The sequence below is a fragment of the Podarcis muralis genome, chromosome 8 (assembly GCF_964188315.1).
Source record: "Podarcis muralis chromosome 8, rPodMur119.hap1.1, whole genome shotgun sequence".
In the NCBI taxonomy this organism is placed as follows: Eukaryota; Metazoa; Chordata; class Lepidosauria; order Squamata; family Lacertidae; genus Podarcis; species Podarcis muralis.
Genome location: NC_135662.1, coordinates 14,313,235 through 14,336,884, shown reverse-complemented (window position 1 = coordinate 14,336,884; position 23,650 = coordinate 14,313,235). Strand labels below are relative to the sequence as shown.

The following is a 23,650-nucleotide window of genomic DNA, read 5'->3' as shown; positions in this document are numbered from 1 at the left end:
TCCAATTACTAACATTATGTTGCTGTTTAATGACACTCTGTATCAGCCGCCCGAGGCTGCCTCTTGACTCTGCCCAATGGTAGGGCCAACATTGCAAAGAATTCTGCTCATTGTCTTCATTAAAAAAAACCCACACACCTACAATTGAAGTAGTAATCTGCCAGAGCTATTTAAAAACTCCTTCTTCATATATCTATATCTATATCTGCGCCATTCATTTCAGCACCCCTCTTTTCAACAAGGTCTCAGTGCAGTAGGGAGAGCAGCAGTTTCCTGAAATCTCCCGAAGTCTCGGATCGGATAGCTTCGGCCAGAGACCTGCTGTACATCTGCTGAAACCTCTCCTTGATTGTCTGAAGGTCAATCTTGAAAGCAAACGAGAAGAGATTAGGAGCCGTGGGGTCAAAAGCTTCAAATGCCAGAGCATACTCTTTGGGGCCATAGGTGAGAAATAGCAGGAGAAGATAAGTGAGCTCTCCCAGGACACACTCAAGCTAAACTTTTCCGGCTGTTGCTTGTGAACCCCAAGCCCTGTCCATATATAGGCAAGGATTGGAACAAACTATAAAAAACCCAACTGCCAATGATGAAGCATGCCTCGCCCTGACAAAGGAAATGGGGTCCTTCCATAGAGTGAGGTATTCTGGGAGAGGCGGCTTGAGAGGAAGCCCGCAAAACTGCCGTTTTACCAGGTTGGTAGACCTTACCTTTGTAAATGACTGAAATTACTGCGCCAAAAGGAAAGGGGGAGAGGAACAGTGGGCTATTCAAATTTTGTAGGTGGCTTTAATCATATTTCTGCGTGGACTATCAGGAGACCTGCAAGGACACCCACTTCCCAATATATTCAGTGAACATGTGAGAGGATGAGCGGAATTGTGCCCATTAGTCATGCCCCTTGATGCCAATGTGCTCGCTTACTACATTCTGATTACTGCTTATGCCAGGTGCCCTATGGGCATGAACCTGTACTGATATAACCTCCTTATTATTCATTTTTAAATTAATTTATATACTGCTTACATGCCCAGTTTTTTTAAAAAAATTGTGTTTAGAAAGTTGTAACCATTGTAGAATGTTTTTGCTTTTAAATTCTGGCTATGATTGCTGCCCTGGGCACTTTTTGGGAGGAAAGGCAGGATATTTATAAAATAAATAAAATAAAATAAAAGGCTTCTAGGCATTTTAAAATCACCATCAAAATCAATTAAAATACACAGCAAAACAAGCCTGCCTCCTTAGTTTATGTGTTAAAGGTAAAGGTAAAGGTATCCCTGCCCGTACAGGCCAGTCTTGACAGACTCTAGGGTTGTGCGCCCATCCCACTCTATGGGCCGGGGGCCAGCGCTGTCCGGAGACACTTCCGGGTCACGTGGCCAGCGTGACATCGCTGCTCTGGCGAGCCAGAGCCGCACACGGAAACGCCGTTTACCTTCCCACTAGTAAGCGGTCCCTATTTATCTACTTGCACCCGGGGGTGCTTTCGAACTTTTATGTGTTAGGGGCTCCCCAATTAAAGCATCAACATAAAGTCAAAACAATGTTTTCATGGGTCTACTTACGTAGCAGACTGTTGGCACAATTAAATCAGGAAGTTTAAGTTCAGCGGAATGGTTGCCTAAAGAGGTGTGCCTTTGTGAGCCGGCAGAATGCCAATACTGTTGGGGGATTTTCATATTTCACTTGTGTCCATGAGTGAAATAGCCCACCTTCAAGTGACCACAAGCTGAAAATCATCAGGCCACTGGTGCTAGCAGAGCTACTGCATATTATTAGGGTGACAAGCATGCTACACAAGTGATGTCCGTGCTCCCCTCTTTCTATCCGGTCACTTTTAAAGGCGGTACTTACTGCAACGATAACACATTCACACAAGAATTTAAGAATCCTCAAACGGCTTACCTCAGCCCTCGTCACCAGGATGCGAATCAAGGTCTCCTCGTCGGTTCCTGCGCCCTTCATGGACTCATACAGGCGAGTGGCGAAATAGGCTTGGCAGTCCCTGGCACATCTTACTAAAGAAAAACATTCCACGAGGACCCGCAATGGTGCCATCGAGAATGAAAATATGCAGCCAATGAATCAGATGCAGAGGGGAAATGATGGCCTGAGTTTCCTCAGGCAGTAGTTGCTGGGCAGGGGCTACTGTTGGTGCAGCTGGCAGGTGAGTGTCGGCCTGAGTTTTGGGCCCTGGGTCACCTGGAATAGGTGCAGATCCTCCTTGACCCTCCTGTCCCTGTGGAACACGCATTCTGGGGGAGTTACGGTGGCATACATTCCACTGGTTGAGCCCCGGCTCAGTCAAGTTAAGCTACACGGGGACATAGGAAGCTGCCTTATACTGAATCAGACCGTTGACCCACTCTAGATCAATATTGTCTACACAGACAGGCAGCAGCTGTCTGGGGTTTTAGACTGGGCTCAGCATGCAGAGCAAATGCTGGGCTCAGGTGAGACATGCCAACCCAGCTATTCCAAACTCCGCTCATCCCGGGAGATCTGAAGTTTGAATTGTGCTATAAAGGCAAATTATAATTTTAGAAGGGGCTGCGTCAGAAGGGCTTCGGGTTCCAGAATATGATCCCCTCCCCACTCATGATTTCATCCAGTGTAGCAAAGAGAGTCACTTCAAGAGATGATGATTTTTAAAAAATATATTAAAAAGCCTTTGTTTTTACCAAGAGTTAGATAGGCCTTCTCAAGGTCTCCAGAAGTTTCGCTCTTAATGGCATCTTCAATATCTTTGCCAGTCAGCTATGGTGCAATAAACAAAGAAATCTCATAACTGCTCTTTGTAGCGCAGAGTTTAGTACAGAGATAAAGGTAAAGGTAAAGGGACCCCTGACCATTAGGTCTAGTCGTGACTGACTCTGGGGTTGCGTGCTCATCTTGCTCTATAGACCGAAGGAGCTGGCGTTTGTCCGCAGACAGCTTCTGTGTCATGTGGCCAGCATGACTAACCAGAGCAGCGCACGGAAACGCCATTTACCTTCCCGTCAGAGCAGTACCTATTTATCTACTTGCACTTTGACATGCTTTTGAACTGCTAGGTTGGCAGGAGCAGGGACCGAGCAATGGGAGCTCACCCCATTGCAGGGATTCGAACCGCTGACCTTCCAATCAGCAAGCCCTAGGTTCTGTGGTTTAACCCACAGTGCCACCAGATACCATGCGGCATTGCCTCTGCTTTTTTGGGGGGGGGCGAGTGGGGGTTTCTGCTCTTTCCCCTTTAGCCTGGTACAAAAAAAAGTATGCTGTCAGTGGGAAGGTGGGGAAAGGAAGAATTTATCTGCCTAGTGTATGTGTAGGGACTCTGGAATTCAAGCACACACCTCAGTCCTGTATACCTGAAGGAGCGTCTCCACCCCCATTGTTCAGCCCAGACACTGAGATCCAGCGCTGAGGGCCTTCTGGCAGTTCCCTCATTGCGAGAAGTGAGGTTACAGGGAACCAGGCAGAGGGCCTTCTCGGTAGTGGCACCCGCCCTCCCTTCAGATGTGAAGGAAATAAGCAGCTATCTTATCTTTAAAAGACACCTGAAGGCAGCCCTGTTTAGGGAAGTTTTTAATATTTAATGCTGTATTGTTTTTAACGCTCGATTGGAAGCCGCCCAGAGTGGCTGGGGAAACTCAGCCAGATGGGCGGGGTATAAATAATAAATTATTATAATATTATTATTATAAAATCATAGAATCACAGAGTTGGAAGGGATCCTGAGGGTCATCTAGACCGACCCCTTGCAAAATGCAGGAATCACAGCCAATCTCTGCTTTAAAACTTCCAATGGAGTCCACCACCTCCTGAGGCTGTCCATTCCACTGTTGAACAGTTCTTACCACCAGAAAGTTCTTCCTCATGTTTAGTCAGAATCTCCTCCCTTTGCTACTGGCCTAAACCCTGTCACCGATTTTGAAGCTCTGCTTAAATATAACCGAAATTCCACCTTAACTATTAAAAACAAAAACCTGTCAGCCGGCTCCGAATCCTAGCTTTTGCACAAAAGATATTTTGTGTAAAAGCCAGACCACCTTCGACCAGTCAGTTGGCAACTTTAGCGAGTAGTCAGGGGTGAAGAACTTGTGAGCCCGAGGCGAGCCTTATTTTTAGAGTCTAATGTATTTGCTTAAGCAAAACGAGGTGTTTAAATAACTTTAAACTTAATCTAAATAGGCTTAGGGTTTAGTTAAAACAACACTTTTTGAAATTGCATTTTATCCCAGCCTTCCTCGAAGGAGGTGGGTAACTGAACTAACTGCCACAGAAATGACCCATATTATTCTCCTGTTTCCCTCCCTCCCTTTCTCTCCTCTTCCTCCCTTGCTTGTCCTGGGTTAAATTCAGGATTGATTCGCCGCTGGATGGGTGGGACCTTATTGTCCACTGTTGGTGGTGGTGGTATATTAGTAGTGTGATAGGAATTTTATGGTCTTAGATATATGGTAATGTTCATAAGTGTACCAACCAAGCACGTACATAGATCAGCACAGGAAGACCAACCTGGAACCATTTTGATTCCTAAACTGAGCAAATGTTTTCTCTGCAAGGTCAAAGTGGGAAAACCTCCCATTGTCTCTTTCCTCACAAATCCTGTCTTAAGGGCACATTTAAGATATGAATAGGGTGTGAGCCTGTGACCTGGCCCAGGAACTAAGTATTTATCATTACAAAAGACTAGCCAGGCTACCCAGGCAATCCAATCAAGTAACCTGCCAGACAGGAGATAAACAACGACAGGAGAAAAACAACATTCAAATTTCTGCTTTAAGACCGCCTTTTCTGTGATGTAGGTATGATGTATCTGAGGGGTGGTCTTAGCTTACACCCCTTCTGTGATGTATGTATGATGTTTCTGGGGGTGGTCTTGATCTACAGGGTGGGAATTTCAAAAGTCTTTATAAAGCCTTGAGTGCCATTTTTCGGGGTTCCTCCTCCTTTCCTGCTTGTGAGGGGAGCACCCTGTTGCAACAGATCAATAAAGATCAAGCTTACTAGCTGCTTTGCTTCTCAATATTCTCTGGTTGGCCTCTGTTATCTTCTCCTACCAATAGGGAACCTATGTAAGGACTCTATATGGGCTCTTGGATACCCCATAAGGGAAAAGGGCAATTTCTGTTTACAATAGTAGTGTTCAGCAAAGCGGAAATGGCTCTTCTTCGCACAGTGAAGGATTTAACTGTGGAATTTGCCACTACAGAGAAAGCAGCCTTGTATTGAGTTAGACCATTTCTCCATCTAGCTCAGTCTCGTGGACACTGACTGACAGGGGCTCTTCAGGATTCCAGACAGGTCCAAAAAATATCTGCATGGTGCCTAGGGAAAAACTTGCACCTTAATATCAGCAAGACAAAGGAGATGGTGTTGGACTTTCAGAGGAAGAGAGGAGAACTAGCTCCGCTGTACATCTGGGAGGGCTGTGTGGAGAGAGTCTCTTCCTTTAAATTCCTAGGAGTTTATCTCAGTGAAGACCTTACTTGGAAAATAAATACAACCCAGGTGGTTAAGAAAGCCCAACAGAGACTCCATCTCCTCAGGGTATTGCGAAAGAACGATGTCAATCAACATTTGATGACCTCCTTCTACCGGTCAGCAATAGAAAGTGTCCTTTCATACTGCATTACAGTGTGGTACACTGGTTTGACATCAACTGATAGGAAGTGCCTACGGAGGGTGGTGAATACAGCACAAGATATTATGGGCTGTCCCGTGAATCCACTGGATGAAATAGCGGAAGAACATTGCCTCAGGAGAGTGAGGAAAATTCTCAGGGATGATTCACACCCTGGCCGGCACTTTCTTGATCTCCTGCCCTCGGGCAGAAGATATAGAAGCATGATTAGTCGGACCAACAGGGTAAAGAACAGCTTCTATCCATGGACTGTTAGGCTGCTGAATGACAAGATAACAACAGGACAACTGACTTTCGGGTTTGGTGGGTGTGCGTCAGTAAATGAGGGGAATTAAGACTAAGAGAGCAGAGTGGGGGGGGGGTGCTCGTGTAATCTCACTGTATACTAGTTGTACAAGTGAAAATACAGTGGTACCTCGGGTTACATATGCTTCAGTTTACATTCGCTTCAGGTTACAGACTCCGCTAACCCAGAAATAGTACCTCGGGTTAAGAACTTTGCTTCAGGATGAGAACAGAAATCGTGCTCTGGTGGCGCAGCGGCAGCAGGAGGCCCCATTAGCTAAAGTGGTGTTTCAGGTTAAGAACAGTTTCAGGTTAAGAACGGACCTCTGGAATGAATTAAGTACTTAACCTGAGGTACCACTGTAAAGTATTTCAATTCAATTTCAATATTTCAATTTTCCCAGCCCTACCTGGAGATGCTAGGGACCGAACCTGGGACCTTTCTTGCTGCAAAGCATTTGCTCTGCCACTGAGCTACGTATGGCACTTTTCAACAAGAGGTAGTGATGTCCACCAACTTGGGCAGCTGTAAAAGGTGTCATGGCAGATGCTGCAATCCAAGGCTGCTAGTCATAATATGCCTCTGAAGACCAGTTGCTAGGAATCACAACTGGGGAGAGTGTTGCTGTACTGAGGTCCCGCTTGTGGGTTTACGGCAGATATCTAGTTGGCCACCATGAGAACAAGACACTGGACTCTTCTTCTCTTCACATTGGTGGTGCTGTGTCTTCATCATGGAATTTGTGGCCCTCAAGACATTGTTGGATTCTAGCTTTCACGAGCCTCCATTGGTGTCCCAAACTTGGGTTTCCAGCGGTTGTTGGACTACAACTCTCATCACCCCTAGCTAGCAGGACCAGAGGTCAGGGAGGAAGGGAGTTGGAGTCCAACAACCGCTGGAGACCCAAGTTTGGGGAAACCCTGGCTTACATGGTCAATGCTCAAAGATGATGAGAGTTGGAGTTCAGAACCAGGTTATCATGGGTCATGGCCACCAGCCAACACAATAGTTTAACAGGCATATAGAAAAGCAAATCACTGTGCTGATTCTTCATTGCAGGGAGAGCAATTGCACTTTAAAGCTAGATGCTTGACCAATATTTTACCCACTGGTAGCTCTTGAGAGTCCCATAGACTGCAAGAAGATCAATTCCTTCCATTCTGAAGGAAATCAGCCCTGAGTGCTCACTGGAAGGACAGATCCTGAAGCTGAGGCTCCAAGACTTTGGCCACCTCATGAGAAGAGAAGATTCCCTGGAAAAGACCCTGATGTTGGGAAAGATGGAGGGCACAAGGAGAAGGGGACAACAGAGGACGAGATGGTTGGATAGTGTTGTCAAAGCTACCAGCATGAGTTTGACCAAACTGCGGGAGGCAGTGGAAGACAGGAGTGCCTGGCGTGCTCTGGTCCATGGGGTCACGAAGAGTCGGACATGACTAACCGACTAAACAACTAAACAACAATAGCAGCAGCAGCACTAGCATGGAGCTTCAGGTGAAGTATCAGTTGCCACAACAGAACAAGGGTACTCACATGTTTGTAGGCTTCAAAAGTAGCCCTCAGCTGCATGTAGTTTCTCTTTGCCAAGACATCATTGAAAGCCAGCTCGTCAGTTCCCCAGCGGCCTTCTCCTGCCTCAGAGATGGAAGACCACTATAACTATAGGTTTTGTGACCTATTCACTGAGAACAGGCTAAGAATTTAAACTACAGGAATGTAAATATGGGTCAAGCTTGGTTTGTGTTTTTTGTGTAGAGAGATCAAGCAATGTTGAATCTGTCAATTTTGCTTTCCCCAAGTTTTCCAATAAGAAGTTGGGTTCTCCACATTTTCATACGAGTTCGCAGATTTTTTTTTTAGGTTCATGAGAAAATTCCTCAGACTATTTTTCCAAATACACAAGTTTGCCTGATATACAGATTTTTGCAAAGCTGTTTTATCTAAGATAATGCATTTTTGGTGTATGTTTTTTCAACCAATGTGCATTTTTAAAGCAGAGTCTACCCTCGTATATGTGTTGTTGGTACACATTATTCGGCTGGAGAACTGCGCTGCAAAATTTGGAGGGGTGTGAATTTCAAAGGACAGCTGTTTTTCAGTCCGCATATTGTTTCAGGATGCGTGAATCACATAGATTTACAGTTAAACCTGAACTGAATCAATTTCTGCCCCATGTCTGGTAGAGATAGAATGGCCACAGGCCCTCTTTCAACTGGAGAACAGCCAGCCCTCTGTTTAAAGCAGGCTTCCTCAACAATGGCCCTCCAGATGTTTTTGGCAAAGAAGAAGGAGGAGGAGGAGGAGGAGGAGGAGGAGGAGGAGGAGGAGGAGGAGGAGGAGGAGGAGGTTTGGATTTGATATCCCGCCTTTCACTCCCTTTAAGGAGTCTCAAAGCGGCTAACATTCTCCTTTCCCTTCCTCCCCCACAACAAGCACTCTGTGAGGTGAGTGGGGCTGAGAGACTTCAAAGAAGTGTGACTGGCCCAAGGTCACCCAGCAGCTGCATGTGGAGGAGCGGAGACGCGAACCCAGTTCCCCAGATTACGAGGCTACCGCTCTTAACCACTACACCACACTGGCTCTCATGATCCCTAGCTAGCAGGACCAGTGGTCAGGGGTGATGGGAATTGTAGTCTCAAAACATCTGGAGGGACGAGGTTGAGGAAGCCTGGTTTAAAGGATCAAAGATTTAAAGATAAAGAACCATGAGAAGGAAAGACAGGAGCTTCAAAGTTGCTCATTGGCCATTAGCACCTGGGCAGCAGACTGAGGAGGCTCACAGGCTTCCCCGCTATGATGAGATAGATGTATTGTATTCCTCTGTTTAAATTTTAATTATTTCTAAATTTGCATCTGTACCAGTTAGCACATATCAGGTGTTTCTGTTTGTTTGTTCGTTTTGCAGATCACTGCTTACTCTTGGCCTCTTCTTTGGGTGATGCAAATCTATTTTTTAGACAGTGGCCACCCCAAGGGAGGGAACTCCTTCCCTGTAAGGACAGTTTAGCAGTGGGATAAATGCTCAAGGAAGCTTTTAGCTGATGGTGGATATTAAGCGTTTGCTTAATTGGAACTGGTGGCACCAAAGCACCTGGAATGCAAATCACACCCAACTGCAAGTCAGAAGGAGAAAGACTCTTGAGACCCTCCAAGTGTCCCTACTTTTCAGGGACAGTCCCAGATTTTCAGAAGCCGTCCCGGTTTCTGATTTGATCCCAGAATGTTCTGCTTTTCCTTAGGACCTCCCTATTTTCATTGGAGAAATGTTGGAGGAGATGTTTTCATTGGAGAAATGTTGGAGGGCATGGATAGGATGTCCCTATTTTCATTGGAGAAATGTTGGAGGGTACTCTCCGTTGCTTATTCTATAGAGAATGCACCTGGAGAGTTGGGGAAGCACCAATTTGGGGATCCAGCTGGGAATATAGCTTGGAATTTCAATGTGTTGAGTCTGATAGCAGGGTACCATGCTGTCTGCCTGTGTGGTTTCTTCAGAACCCTAACAATAATAAAAGCTGCTCCACCTGTTTATGTTATATCATTATTGTGCTTACTTCATAGAGATCCTTGGCATCTTTCTGGGCCAGGTTTTCGTTAGTCTCCATCCCTTGATCTCTGCTAGCCTGGGGGTGGAAATGGCACCCAGTTAAGAAAAAGCACAAACAAAGAACAGGTTGTTTTCCTTCTAGTATGGAAGGTTCTCCCTGCCCTGAGCTACTGGAAATGGTTTTTAGTGTTCCTCATCTCTACCCTCTGATTGCAAAACCCTTCTTCTTAATTTCAGGTCTGCAGCTACTACTTGCTGGTCAGGGAATTAACCCCATAACTTATTTGTTTGCTCGAGAATTGAGTCCTGTCATTGAAACCGAAGCAGGTGAACTCTTCCCAGAGTGGCTTAACAATTCCTCTTTCCTGGGGAACTCTAGGAATTGTAACTCTATCAAGGGAACAGGGTCTCTTAACAAGTCTCAGCACTCTTAATGAACTACAGGTCCCAGGATTCCTTGGGGGAAGCTATGACTGTTTAAAGTGATGTGATACTGCTTTGAATGTATAGTGCCGATGCGTTGGGAATACACAACCAAACAGAACAATTTCCACACAATTTAGTGTTGCAGGCAGTGGTGTGCATTGTCGAGATTCTCCAGAACGGAGGTGAACAAACAGGGATGGCTCTGGAAAAATGGCTGGTGTAGATTAAGCAGCCTTTAATCTGAAAACTTTAAAAACCATCTGACAAAGAGACGCGTCAGTTTTTATGCTGCCCTCTAGTGAGTGTTGACAAGCAAAACTGGAAACAAGACGCACAAATCTCATTCTTTCCCCGTTGTTTCATCACTTTTGTTTTGCCCCGTAAGATAAACCTTCTGCACCCCTTGAGCTTTCCCCATTCAGCAGTAGCTTGAAGGAACAAAGGAGATAAGAAAATCCATGTGCATTAAGTAGAATGAGATGGTAGCTGGGCACAGCAATGTGAACCCCCAATCTGCCGTGCAGTGCAGTTTGGGGGTGACCCTGCTGCAAAAGAGCACCCCAATGGCAGACAGGTGTCTCCAGGACTCAGGTTCTCCCCCTCTGTGATAAAGAAACAGTCTGACCCCTCCTTACCTTCAACACAGAGAGGAGTATCTTCCTCACTGACCCACTGGTATCACTTTTGACGTCAGATTCCAGATCCCTGTCAAAGACTTTGAAGAAAAGGAAGAGAGTGACTGCTGGGGCCTTTTCACGCAAGCAGGAGTTCTTGAAATAAGACATGACTTACTCCTTTGGTAGGCAGCTTTTATGGCTAAAATTTGCTGGGAGAGAGAGAAAAGAAAAACAGGTGGTTTTACGGGAGGAGCTGTTTTTTCTATGTTGTTCTCTGGTTAAAAGACATTTAAAAGTGATGCAGAAGGCCGGATGGTCCTACCTGGTTGACCCGTGTGCACAGGATCTCAATCAGGACCGACTCATCTGTCCCCACACCTTTCATTGCCTTCCGAAGCTGCCTGGCCTCGTAGTCACACAGCTGGTCCAGTAGGGCCAGGGCAGTCTTTTCAAAATCTCCACTCAGTTCTCCTTTCAGCACTTCTCCCAGATCCTAAAAAAAAAAAAAAGGGGGGGGGAAATAATCACAAGCCATCCTTTAAGAACACCTTGCACAGGTCAAGAGGACAGGAGGAGAATCAGTGGGACTTGCTAAAATGTATAAGTCTGAATCAAATAAGTGCTGGAGATAGAGGGTACGTTTTATCATACATGGTGGACTTGTAAAAGGGGAAAAGAGTATTGGGAAACAATACATAATGAATTGAAAAAAATGTTTAAAAGTTCCTTTCCAAAAAAAGTCAGTCCTTTTTGTTGGTGATAATTCAGAGGGAAATTCCCAGGTGTAAAAAAAATATTGTTTATGTAATGCTACTACTGCAGCCCGTGTTTTGCTAGCCCCCAAATGGAAAATGAGCGAGGTCCCAACCAAAGAAGAATGGCAACTTAAACTGAGGGAATACACACATCTTGCAGAATTAAAATACAGAATAAGAGAACAAGAAGAATATATGTATAAAGAAGACTGGGAAATGTTTACTGATTATATGGGTGAAAATTGTGTACATTTGAAAACGCTGGTACCATTAAGATAAATTCAACAGTGTAAATAAGTTTTGATGGGTGTATTAATGGACTACTGAATGGTTTAGTTCATGTAAAATATGCAGGGGTGTATGGTATGCAAAATAAACCGTGGAAAGAGAAGGGAAGTCATTCATTTAAGGTTGTCTAAATGGATATTTTGAAATGTAAATTAGAAAAATTTAATAAAAACTATATATAAAAAAGGAAGAGGATTGGTGGGAACAGTTGGTGGGTGCTGTGATGCACGGCTGGCAGCAGGGGTGGAGAACCTTTTGCGTTCTCGAGGGCCACATTCTCTTCATTTCAAGGGCCATACACCCGCAACAATACCTTGCCATATATGGCTTGGTACTTCTGCTTCATTTGCTGTCTCTGGTCTGATGAACGGTTGGACAAGATCTCAATAATGACTTTTTCATCCGTCCCTGGAAAATATGAACGCAAAGGAGGACGTCAGCATGAAACCAATCTTTCTTGTAAAGTGGAGAGAGGATGGACAGTTATCCCTTTCTTCCCAATCTGAGAGTTTAGGGCTAGCACTGAATAGATGTTGCATACATAGCCATAAATCATATATAAGGTAAAGGACCCCTGGATGGTTACGTCCAGTCAAAGGCGACTATGGGGTTGCGGCGCTCATCTCACTTTCAGGCCAAGGGAGCTGGCATTTGTCCACAGACAGCTTTCCAGGTCATGTGGCTAGTATGACTAAACCGCTTCTGGTGCAACGGGACACCGTGACGGAAACCAGAGCACACGGAAACGCCATTTACCTTCCAGCCGCAGCTGTACCTATTTATCTACTTGCACTGGTGTACTTTCGAACTGCTAGGTTGGCAGGAACTGGGACAGAACAACGGGTATTCACCCCATCACGCGGATTCGAACTGCTGAACTTACAATTGGCAAGCCCAAGAGGCTCAGTGGTTTAGACCACAGTGCCACCTGTGTCCCCTAAAGCAGATATGGGGACTTTGTGGACCTCTAGATGTTGTTGAATTCCAACTGCCACCAACCCACACCAGCATGGCCAACGGTCAGGCATGATGGGAATTATGATCCAATAACATCTTGGGTTGCCTCCAACTATGTGCTACTCAGAGGGGGGCCACTGAAATTAATGGCCCTAAGTAAGTCGAGTTGATTAATTTCAACGGGTCTACTCTGAGGAGATCTAACACTGGCAACAACCGTGTGGAGGGCCACACGTTTGTCACCTTTACCATAAATAGTTGTGATGAATTCAGTTGATGTCTCTTCATCTACACCACAGATTACTCAAAGCATCTTGGAATGCAAAGTTTTCCTGTGAATGACATGCCTGCTTCTCTTATTGATCAAATCTCACCAATATTCGCAAGTGAGCCTGTGTAACTGCTGTATATTTGTACATGAACACCCGCTTAACAGAGTTCCAGATTGATGTTAATAGTTTCATTGGGAAGGGCCAACTAGGTAGACTTCCACTAAAATGTGAGCTGAACTGATTACTCCTCCTTCCCCTAATGGCAAAAGGCATTTTTTATATAGAAAAGGTACATAGAATGTTGACTACCAATTTGGTGTCCTCCACAACCTCACAATGGTCGTATTCATGCCATGCATTTAAAATGCTGTGACACCACTTTAAACAGTCATGGCTTCACTCAAAGTATTATGGGAGCTGTAGCTTGTTAAGGGTGCTGAGAGTTGTTAAGATAAAAAAAGGTAATGGACCCCTGGACGATTAAGTCCAGCCAAAGGTGACTATGGGGTTGTGGCACTCATGTCACTTTTCAGGTTGAGGGAGCCAGCCTTTGTCTGCAGACAGCTTTCTGGGTCATGTGGCCAGCATGACTAAACCACTTCTGGCGCAACGGAACACCGTGAAGGAAACCAGAGCACATGGAAACACCATTTACCTTCCTGCTGCAGTGGTACCTATTTATCTACTTGCACTGGCATGCTTTCAAACTGCAAGGTTGGCAGGAGCTGGGACAGAGCAACGGGAGCTCATCCTGTTGAGTGATTTTGAACCACCAACCTTCTGATTGGCAAGCCCAAGTGGCTCAGTGATTTAGACCACAGCACCACCCGCATCCACTGTCCCCCCCATCTAAACAAGAGTGCCTTGTTTTGTGGCAGGGTTTGGTCCTCTGCATGGGATTCTTGCCATGCAAGGCAAGTAGCAGGATTCTTACCCATCCCTTTGCAAGCTTTATGGACCTTCTTGGCATCTCGCTCGGCATCAAAATTGTGGTGGCGCCGAATAGTTGGCTAAGAAACAGAGGACATCATTAATTGATGGCGGTGACCATATTGCTCTCCCCCTACAGTTGCCTTTCTCTCTCTATTTATATACCATTAAAAATATGAAGGTGCCTTTACAACAAGAATATTTATACAGAAAAATTTACAAAGACCACCAACTATTATGGAAAGCTGTTAATTCAGGGGTCAGCAACCTTTTTCAGCCGTGGGCTGTCCCTTAGAGCATGTGGTGGGCCAGACTATATATTTTTTGGGGGGGTGCCCCACGAATAACCCAGAGGTGCATTTTAAAGAAAAGCACACATTCTACTCATGTAAAAACACACTGATTCCTGGACTGTCCACAGGCTGGACTGAGAAGGCGATTGGGCTGCATCTGGCCCATGGGCCTTAGGTTGCCTACCCCTGTGTTAATTGCCTATAGAAGCTTGGCAGCATAGAAAAACTTTCAGCAAGCATTTGAGGGTTAAACCAGAAGGCACCTGCAATTGCCCTTTGCCCTGTCTTTACAGCTGCAAGGGACACATTCTGAGCCTGACCAGCCACACCTGACACCCAGACACTCACCTGTAGGGTTGTCTGTAGGTTAGCATCATCCCAGACCCTAAGATTTCATTTTGTGTGAATTTCTCCTAATACTATATACACATTTTTTGCATGCGATTTTGCTTCATGTACACATTTTTGCAAATCTATTTTCTCTAATATGATATTTTATTTTCACTAATATATGCAGGGCTTTTCTTTTCAGCCAGAGCTCAGCTCTGGAACCTCTCAGGTAGGCGCCATTGCCATTCTAAGAGAACAAAGGAGAAGTTCATTGTGAGCTCCAGCACCACTTTTACTAGAAAAATAGCATTCAATATATTTATGAAATTTTGTAAGCACTAAGGCAAAGGTAAAGGTACCCCTGCCCGTACTGGCCAGTCTTGCCAGACTCTGGGGTTGTGCGCCCATCTCACTCAAGAGGCCGGGGGCCAGCGCTGTCCGAAGACACTTCCGGGTCACGTGGCCAGCGTGACATCGCTGCTCTGGCGAGCCAGAGCCGCACACGGAAACGCCGTTTACCTTCCCGCTAGAAAGCGGTCCCTATTTATCTACTTGCACCCGGGGGTGCTTTCGAACTGCTAGGTTGGCAGGCACTGGGACCGAGCAACGGGAGCGCACCCCGCCACGGGGATTCGAACCGCCGACCTTTCGATCGGCAAGCCCTAGGTGCTGAGGCTTTTACCCACAGCGCCACCCGCGTCCTACTTGGCTGCAAAATCATATGGCAAAACTGGGGAGAATCTTGAAGGATGGCTGTGCTGTGGTTCTTATGTGGTTTTGGAAAATGTGGAATTAGGTCGGCTCTCCTTTAAATATGAACTGAATTTCTCCTCTGATCTGTACTCTGGAGTCCTTGTAACAGATGAATCACACACCCCATGCATGCATCCATACACACACATCATAATGAGAGGCACTGGGTTAGATAAATTATATTGACTGAAACTATGTCAATAAGTCAACCAGGAAATCCTGAAGACATGAACAGCAAATGTCTCATTTGCGTTTCAACAAATACAGTTTGATGGCAGAAGGTTAGCTTAGGCAAATCAAGGCTGACAAGATTAATTGTCCATTGACTTGGGTTTAATTATTAATTGTATTAGGAGCTTCTAGACTTCAGGGAGGTTTTTTGGTTATGCTGATGGGAGTTCTGGTTCAAACATCTGAAGATGGCTAGCTTGTTGAAGGCTGTCCTGGAGAGCAGAATTAACATGGGGCTACATGGGCCCTATGGGACACGGGTGGCGCTGTGGGTTAACCCACAGAGCCTAGGGCTTGCCAATCAGAAGGTCGGTGGTTCAAATCCCCGTGACGGGGTGAGCTCCCGTGGCTCGGTCCCTGCTCCTGCCAACCTAGCAGTTCGAGAGCACGTCAAATGTGTGTATTGGAGGCCAAACTGTGTCCTTTAATCCCACCCTTGATGCAACTGTGCCCACCAACTGAGGTTCTGCTTTCAGGCTTTCGATTGCCATCTGGTTGGCCACTGTGAGAACAGGTTGCTGTTCTAGATAAAGCTTTTGCTCTGAATCCACAAGGTTTTTCTTCAGCTTTCAAGCTAATCCCCATGAGTCAACTATTCCTCCAGAAATGGTCCAGATAATCTGTGTGCCCATACTGACCCCACCCTTAGTAAACCATTTACCAAACTCCGATAGACTTGACTTCTGCATAGTTTTAACGTTCAGAATTCATAAAAGTCTAGACTGTTTACAATGTAATGTTAAGAAGCAACCCTCTGCATTAATATAATTTTCTGATTCCTCTTTTTTTATTCCCTCTTGCGGTAACTCCAAGGAGCCAAGAGAGCTTCAAAAGAAGAACCAAAATTGCCTTTTGGGAAGCATGAGAAGCTGGCATAAGCAAACCGGTTTAAGTTAAGCCGGTGTAAAGTTACACTAGATCCAAACCCAGTTCAGTGACAGGGTTGCTGCTGCTCTGGCTAAGCATGGCAGAGAGAAAACAAGACTTTAAAATACAGTGGTACCTCAGGTTACAAACACCTCGGGTCACAAACACATCTGGTTACAGACTCTGCTAACCCGGAAGTAGTACCTCGGGTTAAGAACTTTGCCCCAGGATGAGAACAGAAATTGCGTGGCGGCAGTGGGAGGCCCCATTAGCTAAAGTGGTACCTCAGGTTAAGAACAGTTTCAGGTTAAGATGTTGGATTGCTTGGAGCTGGCTGACCTGACTGGAAAAATCCGCGACCAGAAAGAAGAGGAGATACAAGAGGATTGGAAGAAATTTAAAGAATATTTAGCTAAATATTGTAATATAAGAGAAATAGAAATTCTTGGAAGTAATAAATAGGCTTAGAGGTAGAATAAGGATATGTGGTAGTAAATATTAAGGATTAGAATATTAATAAAACAGAAGAGGATAGTAAATGAAAGGAGTTGATTTTACAATGAAATTCAGTTAGAGGGGATTTGAGGAAGTCAGTTATCAATGTAACAAGAATTAGATATTTGAAAAAACAAATTTTCTTTGTGTTTAGTTTATTGTATTGTAATGGGATTTCTTTTTTTCTTTTGGTCATAAATGTGGAAAATCAATGAAAAAAATTGAAAAAAAAGAACGGTTTCAGGTTAAGAACGGATGAATTAAAAAAAATACAGCTAAAAATACAGCTAAAAAACTGACTTGGAGCGGTCCCCCAAGGGGTGAGGGAAGACTCTAACCCCAAATCTTCGGGTGGCCGGGTGAAGTTGCTTAACTGCGGAACTGTAACAAACTTCCAGATACTTTTGTAACTGAAGTGCAACTTTTGAGCTTACTTAGTTCGAGTGGATACAATTGCAGGCACCTTGTTGGAACTTTGTTAAATGTTTTAAAGTGCTCTGCAGGACTTTCTTCTTAGTGTTTTGGAACTAACTTGTTTTTAAAATTGTCTTCAAAAATGGAACAAAAGGGACTTTAATGGCGGAAAAGTTACCTTCTTCTTACTAAATTTTGGTGGCACTCCCCCTAGAGGATATTGGGATAACAAAGGCCTGGGAAAAGTTTTTTCTGTTTACCTTCTCTCTCCAGACTGTTTTTAAATTTGGGCTTGTCTTTCCCATGGGATTACAACATTTGACCTTGAACATTGACTGATGAGTGGCACAGGAAAGACAAGAGCAGCCAAAGCTAAGGAAGCTAAGGAAAAAGAAAAAGCGAAAAAGCAGGCACAGCTCTTGCAAACAACTTTAACTCAGGGACGCAGACTATCAGTTCCAGCTGTGCTTGCAACACAAAAAGTAGAAAGTGAAAAGCCTGAAAAATCTGAGGAGGAAGATATGGCATCAGGAGGATCAGAGGCAGTACTGAAACAAGTCCTGGAACAATTGTCAGCATTAAACCAAAAAATTGATAACCAATCAATAAAAATTGACCAAGCTACATCCTCGATCCAGAAACTGACAGATCAGGTTTCCCAACATACCCAAGCAATTGAAAAATTGCAAGGAGCAACAGAAGAGAATCGTAAATTGGCAGGGGAAGCCGTTCAAATTGCAACAGCAGCTAAAAAAGAGGTTGAGGAAGTTAAAGCAGAAGTCAAGCCTCTGCACAAACAGATAGGGGACCAACAAACCTACCTCTCTTTGGTGGAATTGAAAAATCGCCAGACTAACCTCAGGCTGAGGGCGGTTCCAGAAATCGAACAAGAAGATTTGATTGGATTTTTGACAACAGAGTTTTCAAAGTTTTGGGGCCTAAAAGAAGATAGTGATTTCAAAATAGTATCGGCTTTCCGACTGGGAAGATTGGTAAGAAAAGACAGATCAAGAGACTGCTTAATAGCTTTGAGATCAAGAGAAGAGAGAGACAAAATATTAAGCCTACACTTTAATAACTCAATTGAGATACAAGAGAAAAGGGTGGAAATTTCCCGAGACATCCCTAAACAGTTACTGGATTTGAGAGCCACCTATTCAGAATTGGCCAAGCTGTTGAGACTCAACACAATTCCTTATAGGTGGGAGTTTCCACAAGGACTATCATTTACTTACAAACAGAAGAAGGTTAAAATAAGAACGCCAGAGGACCTACAAAAGTTCCAGCACGACCACGGAGAAGATCTCCAAAAAGAAGCAGCAGCCCATTGGCCTCTACCTAAACCAGGACCCATTCTGCCAGCAGGCGGAGGGACGCCTATACCCTCGGAACCAGAGGAAAAAGAAGACACACCGCTCTAGGTGCAACAGAATAGTTCAGGATGTCTCTGCAGCTACTTAGTTGGAATATAAATGGCGGAAACTCCCCGGAGAAAAGAAGGAGGCTATTTCATATATTGAAGAAAGAACAATTGGACATTATTTGTTTACAAGAAACCCACGTAACCAGGCTCCACAGGAAAGTTTTGGTTAACAAAAGACTAGGCCAAGAGTTTATTTCTTCAGATAAGGTAAAGAAAAGAGGAGTGGTGATCTACGCTAAGGAGAGCCTGACACCTAAATTTTTATTCAAAGATGAACATGGAAGAATTTTGGCAATTGAAATTCAGACCCAAGGAGAAAAAATATTGTTATTAGGAATTTATGCTCCAAATGACGGGAAATCGGAATTTTTCAAGAAGCTGCATGAGACTTTGCTGGACTATCTGGACTATGCTAACATCATAATGATGGGAGACATGAATGGAGTGGTGTCTACACATATGGATAAGTCTTACAACCAAAATTTAACATCAGACGGCAGACTGCCTAAAACTTTTTTTGAAATGACTGACAATCTGGATTTGATTGATATATGGAGGACAAAGAACCCCCTAGGTAAAGAAGGCACTTTCTTCTCTGAGGCCCACCTGTCCTGGTCAAGGATCGACCAAATCTGGACCTCCAGGGGGCTGGCACCCAAGACCAAAAAGGTGGAAATCTGCCCAAAAACATGCTCCGACCACAACGCTTTGAAAATAGAACTCAGACTAACTCAACCCGGTTCCTTCAGATGGAGAATGAATGACACACTACTAAGAGATCAAGAGATTGTGAAAAAGGCCCAAAAAACACTAAAGGACTATTTTGAGATAAATCTGAACACTACAGTAGAAAAAAGAACAATCTGGGACGCAAGCAAAGCTGTTATGAGAGGGTTTCTGATACAACAGAATACAATTAAGAAGAAGCTCTGGAATGGAAAGAAAGATAAAATATTGGAGAAAATACACCAAGGAGAGGAAAAATTGAGAACCAAACCAAAGTCAAAGGAGCTGCTGAGAGAAATTAAATTCCATCAAGCAGAATATTCAAAATTGATTAACCAGGAGATTGAATGGAAAATAAAACAGATGAAGCAAAGATCCTTTGAATCAGCAAACAAATGTGGAAAGCTGCTAGCCTGGCAGCTGAAAAAAAGACAAAAGTTAAATACGATAACAAATCTAGAGATTGGAGGAAGGATGGTACAGAAACCAGAAGAAATCAGGAAGTGCTTCCACAGATATTTCAAAGAACTCTATACACAGGGGCCTCAGAAAGAATCTGAGATAGATCAATTTTTAAAGATAAATGGACTATCAAAAATAACTCAAGATAAAAGATCAATCTTGAACTCTACAATAACTACTCAGGAAATTGAAGGTGCCATTCAGAACATGCAACTAGGCAAATCTCCAGGCCCGGATGGGCTTACCTCCAAATACTACAAGACTTTGAAGGATTATTTGATACAACCTCTGTTGGAGGTATGTAACCAGATTTTGGATGGGAAGAGGGCACCAGAAACGTGGAAAGAAGCCTTCATCACATTGATACCTAAGACAGAATCTGAAAAGACTCAGCTCAAGAACTACCGCCCCATCTCACTCCTGAATGTGGATTACAAAATATTTGCAGACATTTTGGCAAGTAGACTTAAAAAAGTTTTAAATGAAGTAATTCACAAAGACCAAGCAGGCTTTCTCCCTGGTAGACATTTATATGAGAATACCAGAAACATCATTGATATTTTGGAACTTTTACAAACCAACATGAACACAAGGGCGGTGTTAATCTTTATTGATGCGGAGAAAGCATTTGACAATATATCTTGGAGGTTCATGAAGAAAAACTTGGAAGGGATGGGAGTGGGGCGGGGGTTTGAAAATGGGTTACGAGCAATTTATTCAGAGCAAAAGGCTAAATTAATAGTGAACAATGTGGTGACGGAGGAGTTCAAAATTGAAAAAGGGACACGACAAGGGTGCCCTCTATCCCCTCTTTTATTCATTTCAGTCCTGGAGGTGCTATTGAATATGATAAGGAAGGACCGGTTGGTACAAGGGATAGAGGTCGGAGTGAAACAATATAAATTGAAAGCTTTTGCAGATGATCTAGTTTTGACACTGCAGGAGCCAGAATCCAGTACAAAAAGAGCTCTTGAACTTATATCTGAGTTTGGTCGGGTGGCGGGATTTAAGTTGAACAAACAAAAAACCAAGGTTTTGACCAAGAATTTGACACTTACAGAAACAGAGGGGTTTCAGAGAGAAACAGAACTGAATGTGGTAAAAAAAGTGAAGTACCTAGGGATCTATTTGTCTTCCAAAAATTTGAATTTATTTAAGGACAACTATGAAAAATGTTGGTCGGAAGTTAAGAAGGATTTAGAAATTTGGTCAAGATTGAAACTTTCCTTGTTGGGAAGGATTGCAGCAATAAAAATGAATGTGTTGCCGAAAATGTTATTTTTGTTTCAAACCCTACAGATCGTGGACAGAGTGGAATGTTTTGGAAAATGGCAGAAGGATATATCTAGGTTTGTCTGGCAGGGCAAAAAGCCCCAAATAAAGTATAAAATATTAACAGACTCAAAAGAAAGAGGGGGGTTTGCCCTGCCGGATTTGAGGTTGTATTATGAAGCTGCAGCCTTCTGCTGGTTGAAAGATTGGTTTTTGCTAGAAAACACCGATGTCCTAGATCTGGAAGGTTTTGATAATGCTTTTGGCTGGCACGCATACCTATGGTATGACAAGGTTAAAGTTCACAAATTGTTTAAAAGCCATATTGTCAGAAAAGCAATTTTTGCAGTCTGGACGAAATACAAAGACTTATTAGAGAGTAAAACACCGAGGTGGCTGTCACCGGTGGAGGCCAAGGCTCGAAAAAGACCCAATATGGAGGCCTATTGGCCGAAATATTGGGAATTAATTGAAAAAATTGGAGACAGTTGGAAGTTGCAGAGCCAGGATAAACTAAAAAACAAGGTGCGAGATTGGTTACATTATGCTCAAATTCAAGAGGTTTTTAAAATGGATAAAAAAGTTGGTTTCCAGGAGGAGAAATCGAAACTAGAGACAGAATTGTTAGAACCAAAGACCAAGATTTTATCTAGAATGTATAACTTGCTGCTTATGTGGAACACACAGGACGAGTTAGTTAAATCTGCTATGATAAAATGGGCACAGGATGTTGGACATAATATTATGTTTGAAGACTGGGAAAGGTTATGGAACACCGGAATGAAATTCACGGCATGTAGTGCCTTGAAGGAAAACATTATGAAAATGATATACCGGTGGTACATGACCCCAGTCAAGTTAGCTAAGATACATCACCTGTCTGACAATAAATGTTGGAAGTGTAAGGAAGCAGAGGGGACTTTCTTCCATCTCTGGTGGACCTGCCCAAAAGTGAAGACCTTCTGGGAAATGATTTATAATGAATTGAAAAAGGTATTTAGGTATACCTTTCCCAAGAAACCAGAGGCCTTCCTGCTGGGCATGGTAGACCAGAAAATGCCAAAGAAAGACAGAACCTTGTTTATGTATGCTAGCACAGCAGCAAGAATACTCATTGCTAAGAGCTGGAAGACACAAGATTTGCCCACGCTGGAGGAATGGCAGAAGCAGTTGATGGACTACATGGAGATAGCTGAACTGACCGGCAGAATCCGAGATCTGGATAAAGAAACAATTGAGGAGGACTGGAAAAAATTTAAAGACTATTTGCAAAAATACTACAAGCTGTATGAATCTTAAGACAGTGCATGATTAGGAAATGTTATGCTTTAGCAATCATGATTAAGTAAATTGTAAAATAAGTGATAAAAGAGAAAAGGAGACAATTTGAATCGAACATGTTATGTTTATTTTAAAGGTATTGAAACTGAGATACAATATATCGAATCTGGGTACATAACATTTGAAAGTTACAATAAGGTACGAAATAAGGTAACAAAATGCTGACATTGTTAATTCAAAGAACGCAGAATCGGAAGGGGTGGGGAAGTCCAAGTTGTTTTTGTTTGTTTTTGTTGTTAAAAAAAGGGAAAATTTGTTTCTTGCAATTATTTTATTTGTTTGTAACCTATAAAACTATGGAAAGAAACGCAATAAAAAATTTATAAAAAAAAAAAAAAAAGAACGGATGAATTAAGTTCATAGCCAGAGGTACCACTGTAGTCTTCAGTGCCAGGTGGGCAGGTCAAGTGACCAAGCAAAACAGGCTTAGGACCTAGGCTAAGTCCCGCCACCCCTGAACATTCCCCTTGGGAGGCTTATACTGGCCTGGCTCAGCCAGTTTGGGATGCTGGGAAATCTCTGGCTGAATCCAATGCTTTTCCCCCTCAGCCAGAACTCACAGGAACTCAGTTCTGTCACCTCTCAGGTGGGCGCCACTGCCATTATAAAAGAGCAGGGAGGCGTTCAGGCCAGTTCTGACATCCCTTTTTCTAGAAAAATAGCACTGGCTGATTAAAACGGGTCCCTTTAGCATATGTCTGTAGGCTGCAGACATGAAAAAAATCGATCTTTGGACCCCCATAGTGAACAAGGCTAAATGGGCAAAAGGGAAGGAGGAAGATTACTTACATGAAAGTTGCCCATCTCTCCTTAGAACTCAGGGACGTTGTTTTCTAATAAGACAGGTGTCTCTTAATATCCAGGTTTTATGATTTTACAGTTCCGGGATTAATAAATAACCCATGGCATCATTTTAGTCATTTAATCCATAAGTGATTGTTTGTACCATCTCTTTCTTAATACTTAGGGGCCATAAAAAAAACACACACACAGAGAAAAAAATTGTGTTCTGAGTAGTTATCTAAAGGTGCAACATTTATTCGAACAATTAGGGAGGAGATTCCCTCAGCTCCACACAGAGAAACACCTCCCTGGAAAAGCATCATGGCAGAAGGAAGACCAAATATAATAATAATAATAATAATAATAATAATAATAATAATAATAATAATAATAATAATAATTTATTTATACCCTGCCCATCTGGCTGGGTTTCCCCAGCCACTCTGGGCGGCTCCCAACCGAATATTAAAAACAATACAGCGTCAGACATTTAAAACTTCCCTAAACAGGGCCGCCTTCAGTTGTCTTTCATGGATCAGGGAAGGAGCAGCTCTTG

The 23,650-nt window shown here is 43.5% G+C and overlaps 1 protein-coding gene across 4 annotated transcripts; it reads right to left on the bottom strand.

The window, feature by feature from the left end:
- ANXA13 (annexin A13) lies at window positions 1–23,187 on the bottom strand. 4 transcript variants are annotated; one of them, XM_028736196.2, is made up of 11 exons: window positions 23,101–23,186; window positions 13,709–13,784; window positions 11,859–11,953; window positions 10,825–10,995; window positions 10,678–10,711; window positions 10,521–10,600; window positions 9,467–9,535; window positions 7,446–7,547; window positions 2,679–2,754; window positions 1,903–2,015; window positions 1–365 (listed from the first exon to the last, which is right to left on the bottom strand). In XM_028736196.2, exons 1-11 carry the CDS (start codon window positions 23,113–23,115, stop codon window positions 246–248), a joined length of 951 nt encoding a protein of 316 aa, XP_028592029.2. In that variant the 5' UTR covers window positions 23,116–23,186; the 3' UTR covers window positions 1–245. The 4 variants fall into 4 exon arrangements, 3 of the variants coding, with proteins under 3 accessions (XP_028592029.2, XP_028592031.2, XP_028592032.2); XR_003707506.2 differs by having other exon boundaries at window positions 240–365; window positions 1,903–2,011; window positions 23,101–23,187; XM_028736198.2 differs by lacking the exon at window positions 7,446–7,547 and having other exon boundaries at window positions 23,101–23,187.
- Window positions 23,188–23,650: the final 463 nt, after the last annotated feature.

Excerpts from the sequence above, each read along its gene's own strand:
- ANXA13 (XM_028736196.2), bottom strand. Across the intron at positions 11,954-13,708 it reads TAAAGCTTGCAAAGGGATGG|GGACGGATGAAAAAGTCATT; the intron begins GTAAGAATCCTG and ends CATATTTTCCAG. Across the intron at positions 2,016-2,678 it reads GAAGGCCTATCTAACTCTTG|TAAGATGTGCCAGGGACTGC; the intron begins GTAAAAACAAAG and ends GTTTTTCTTTAG.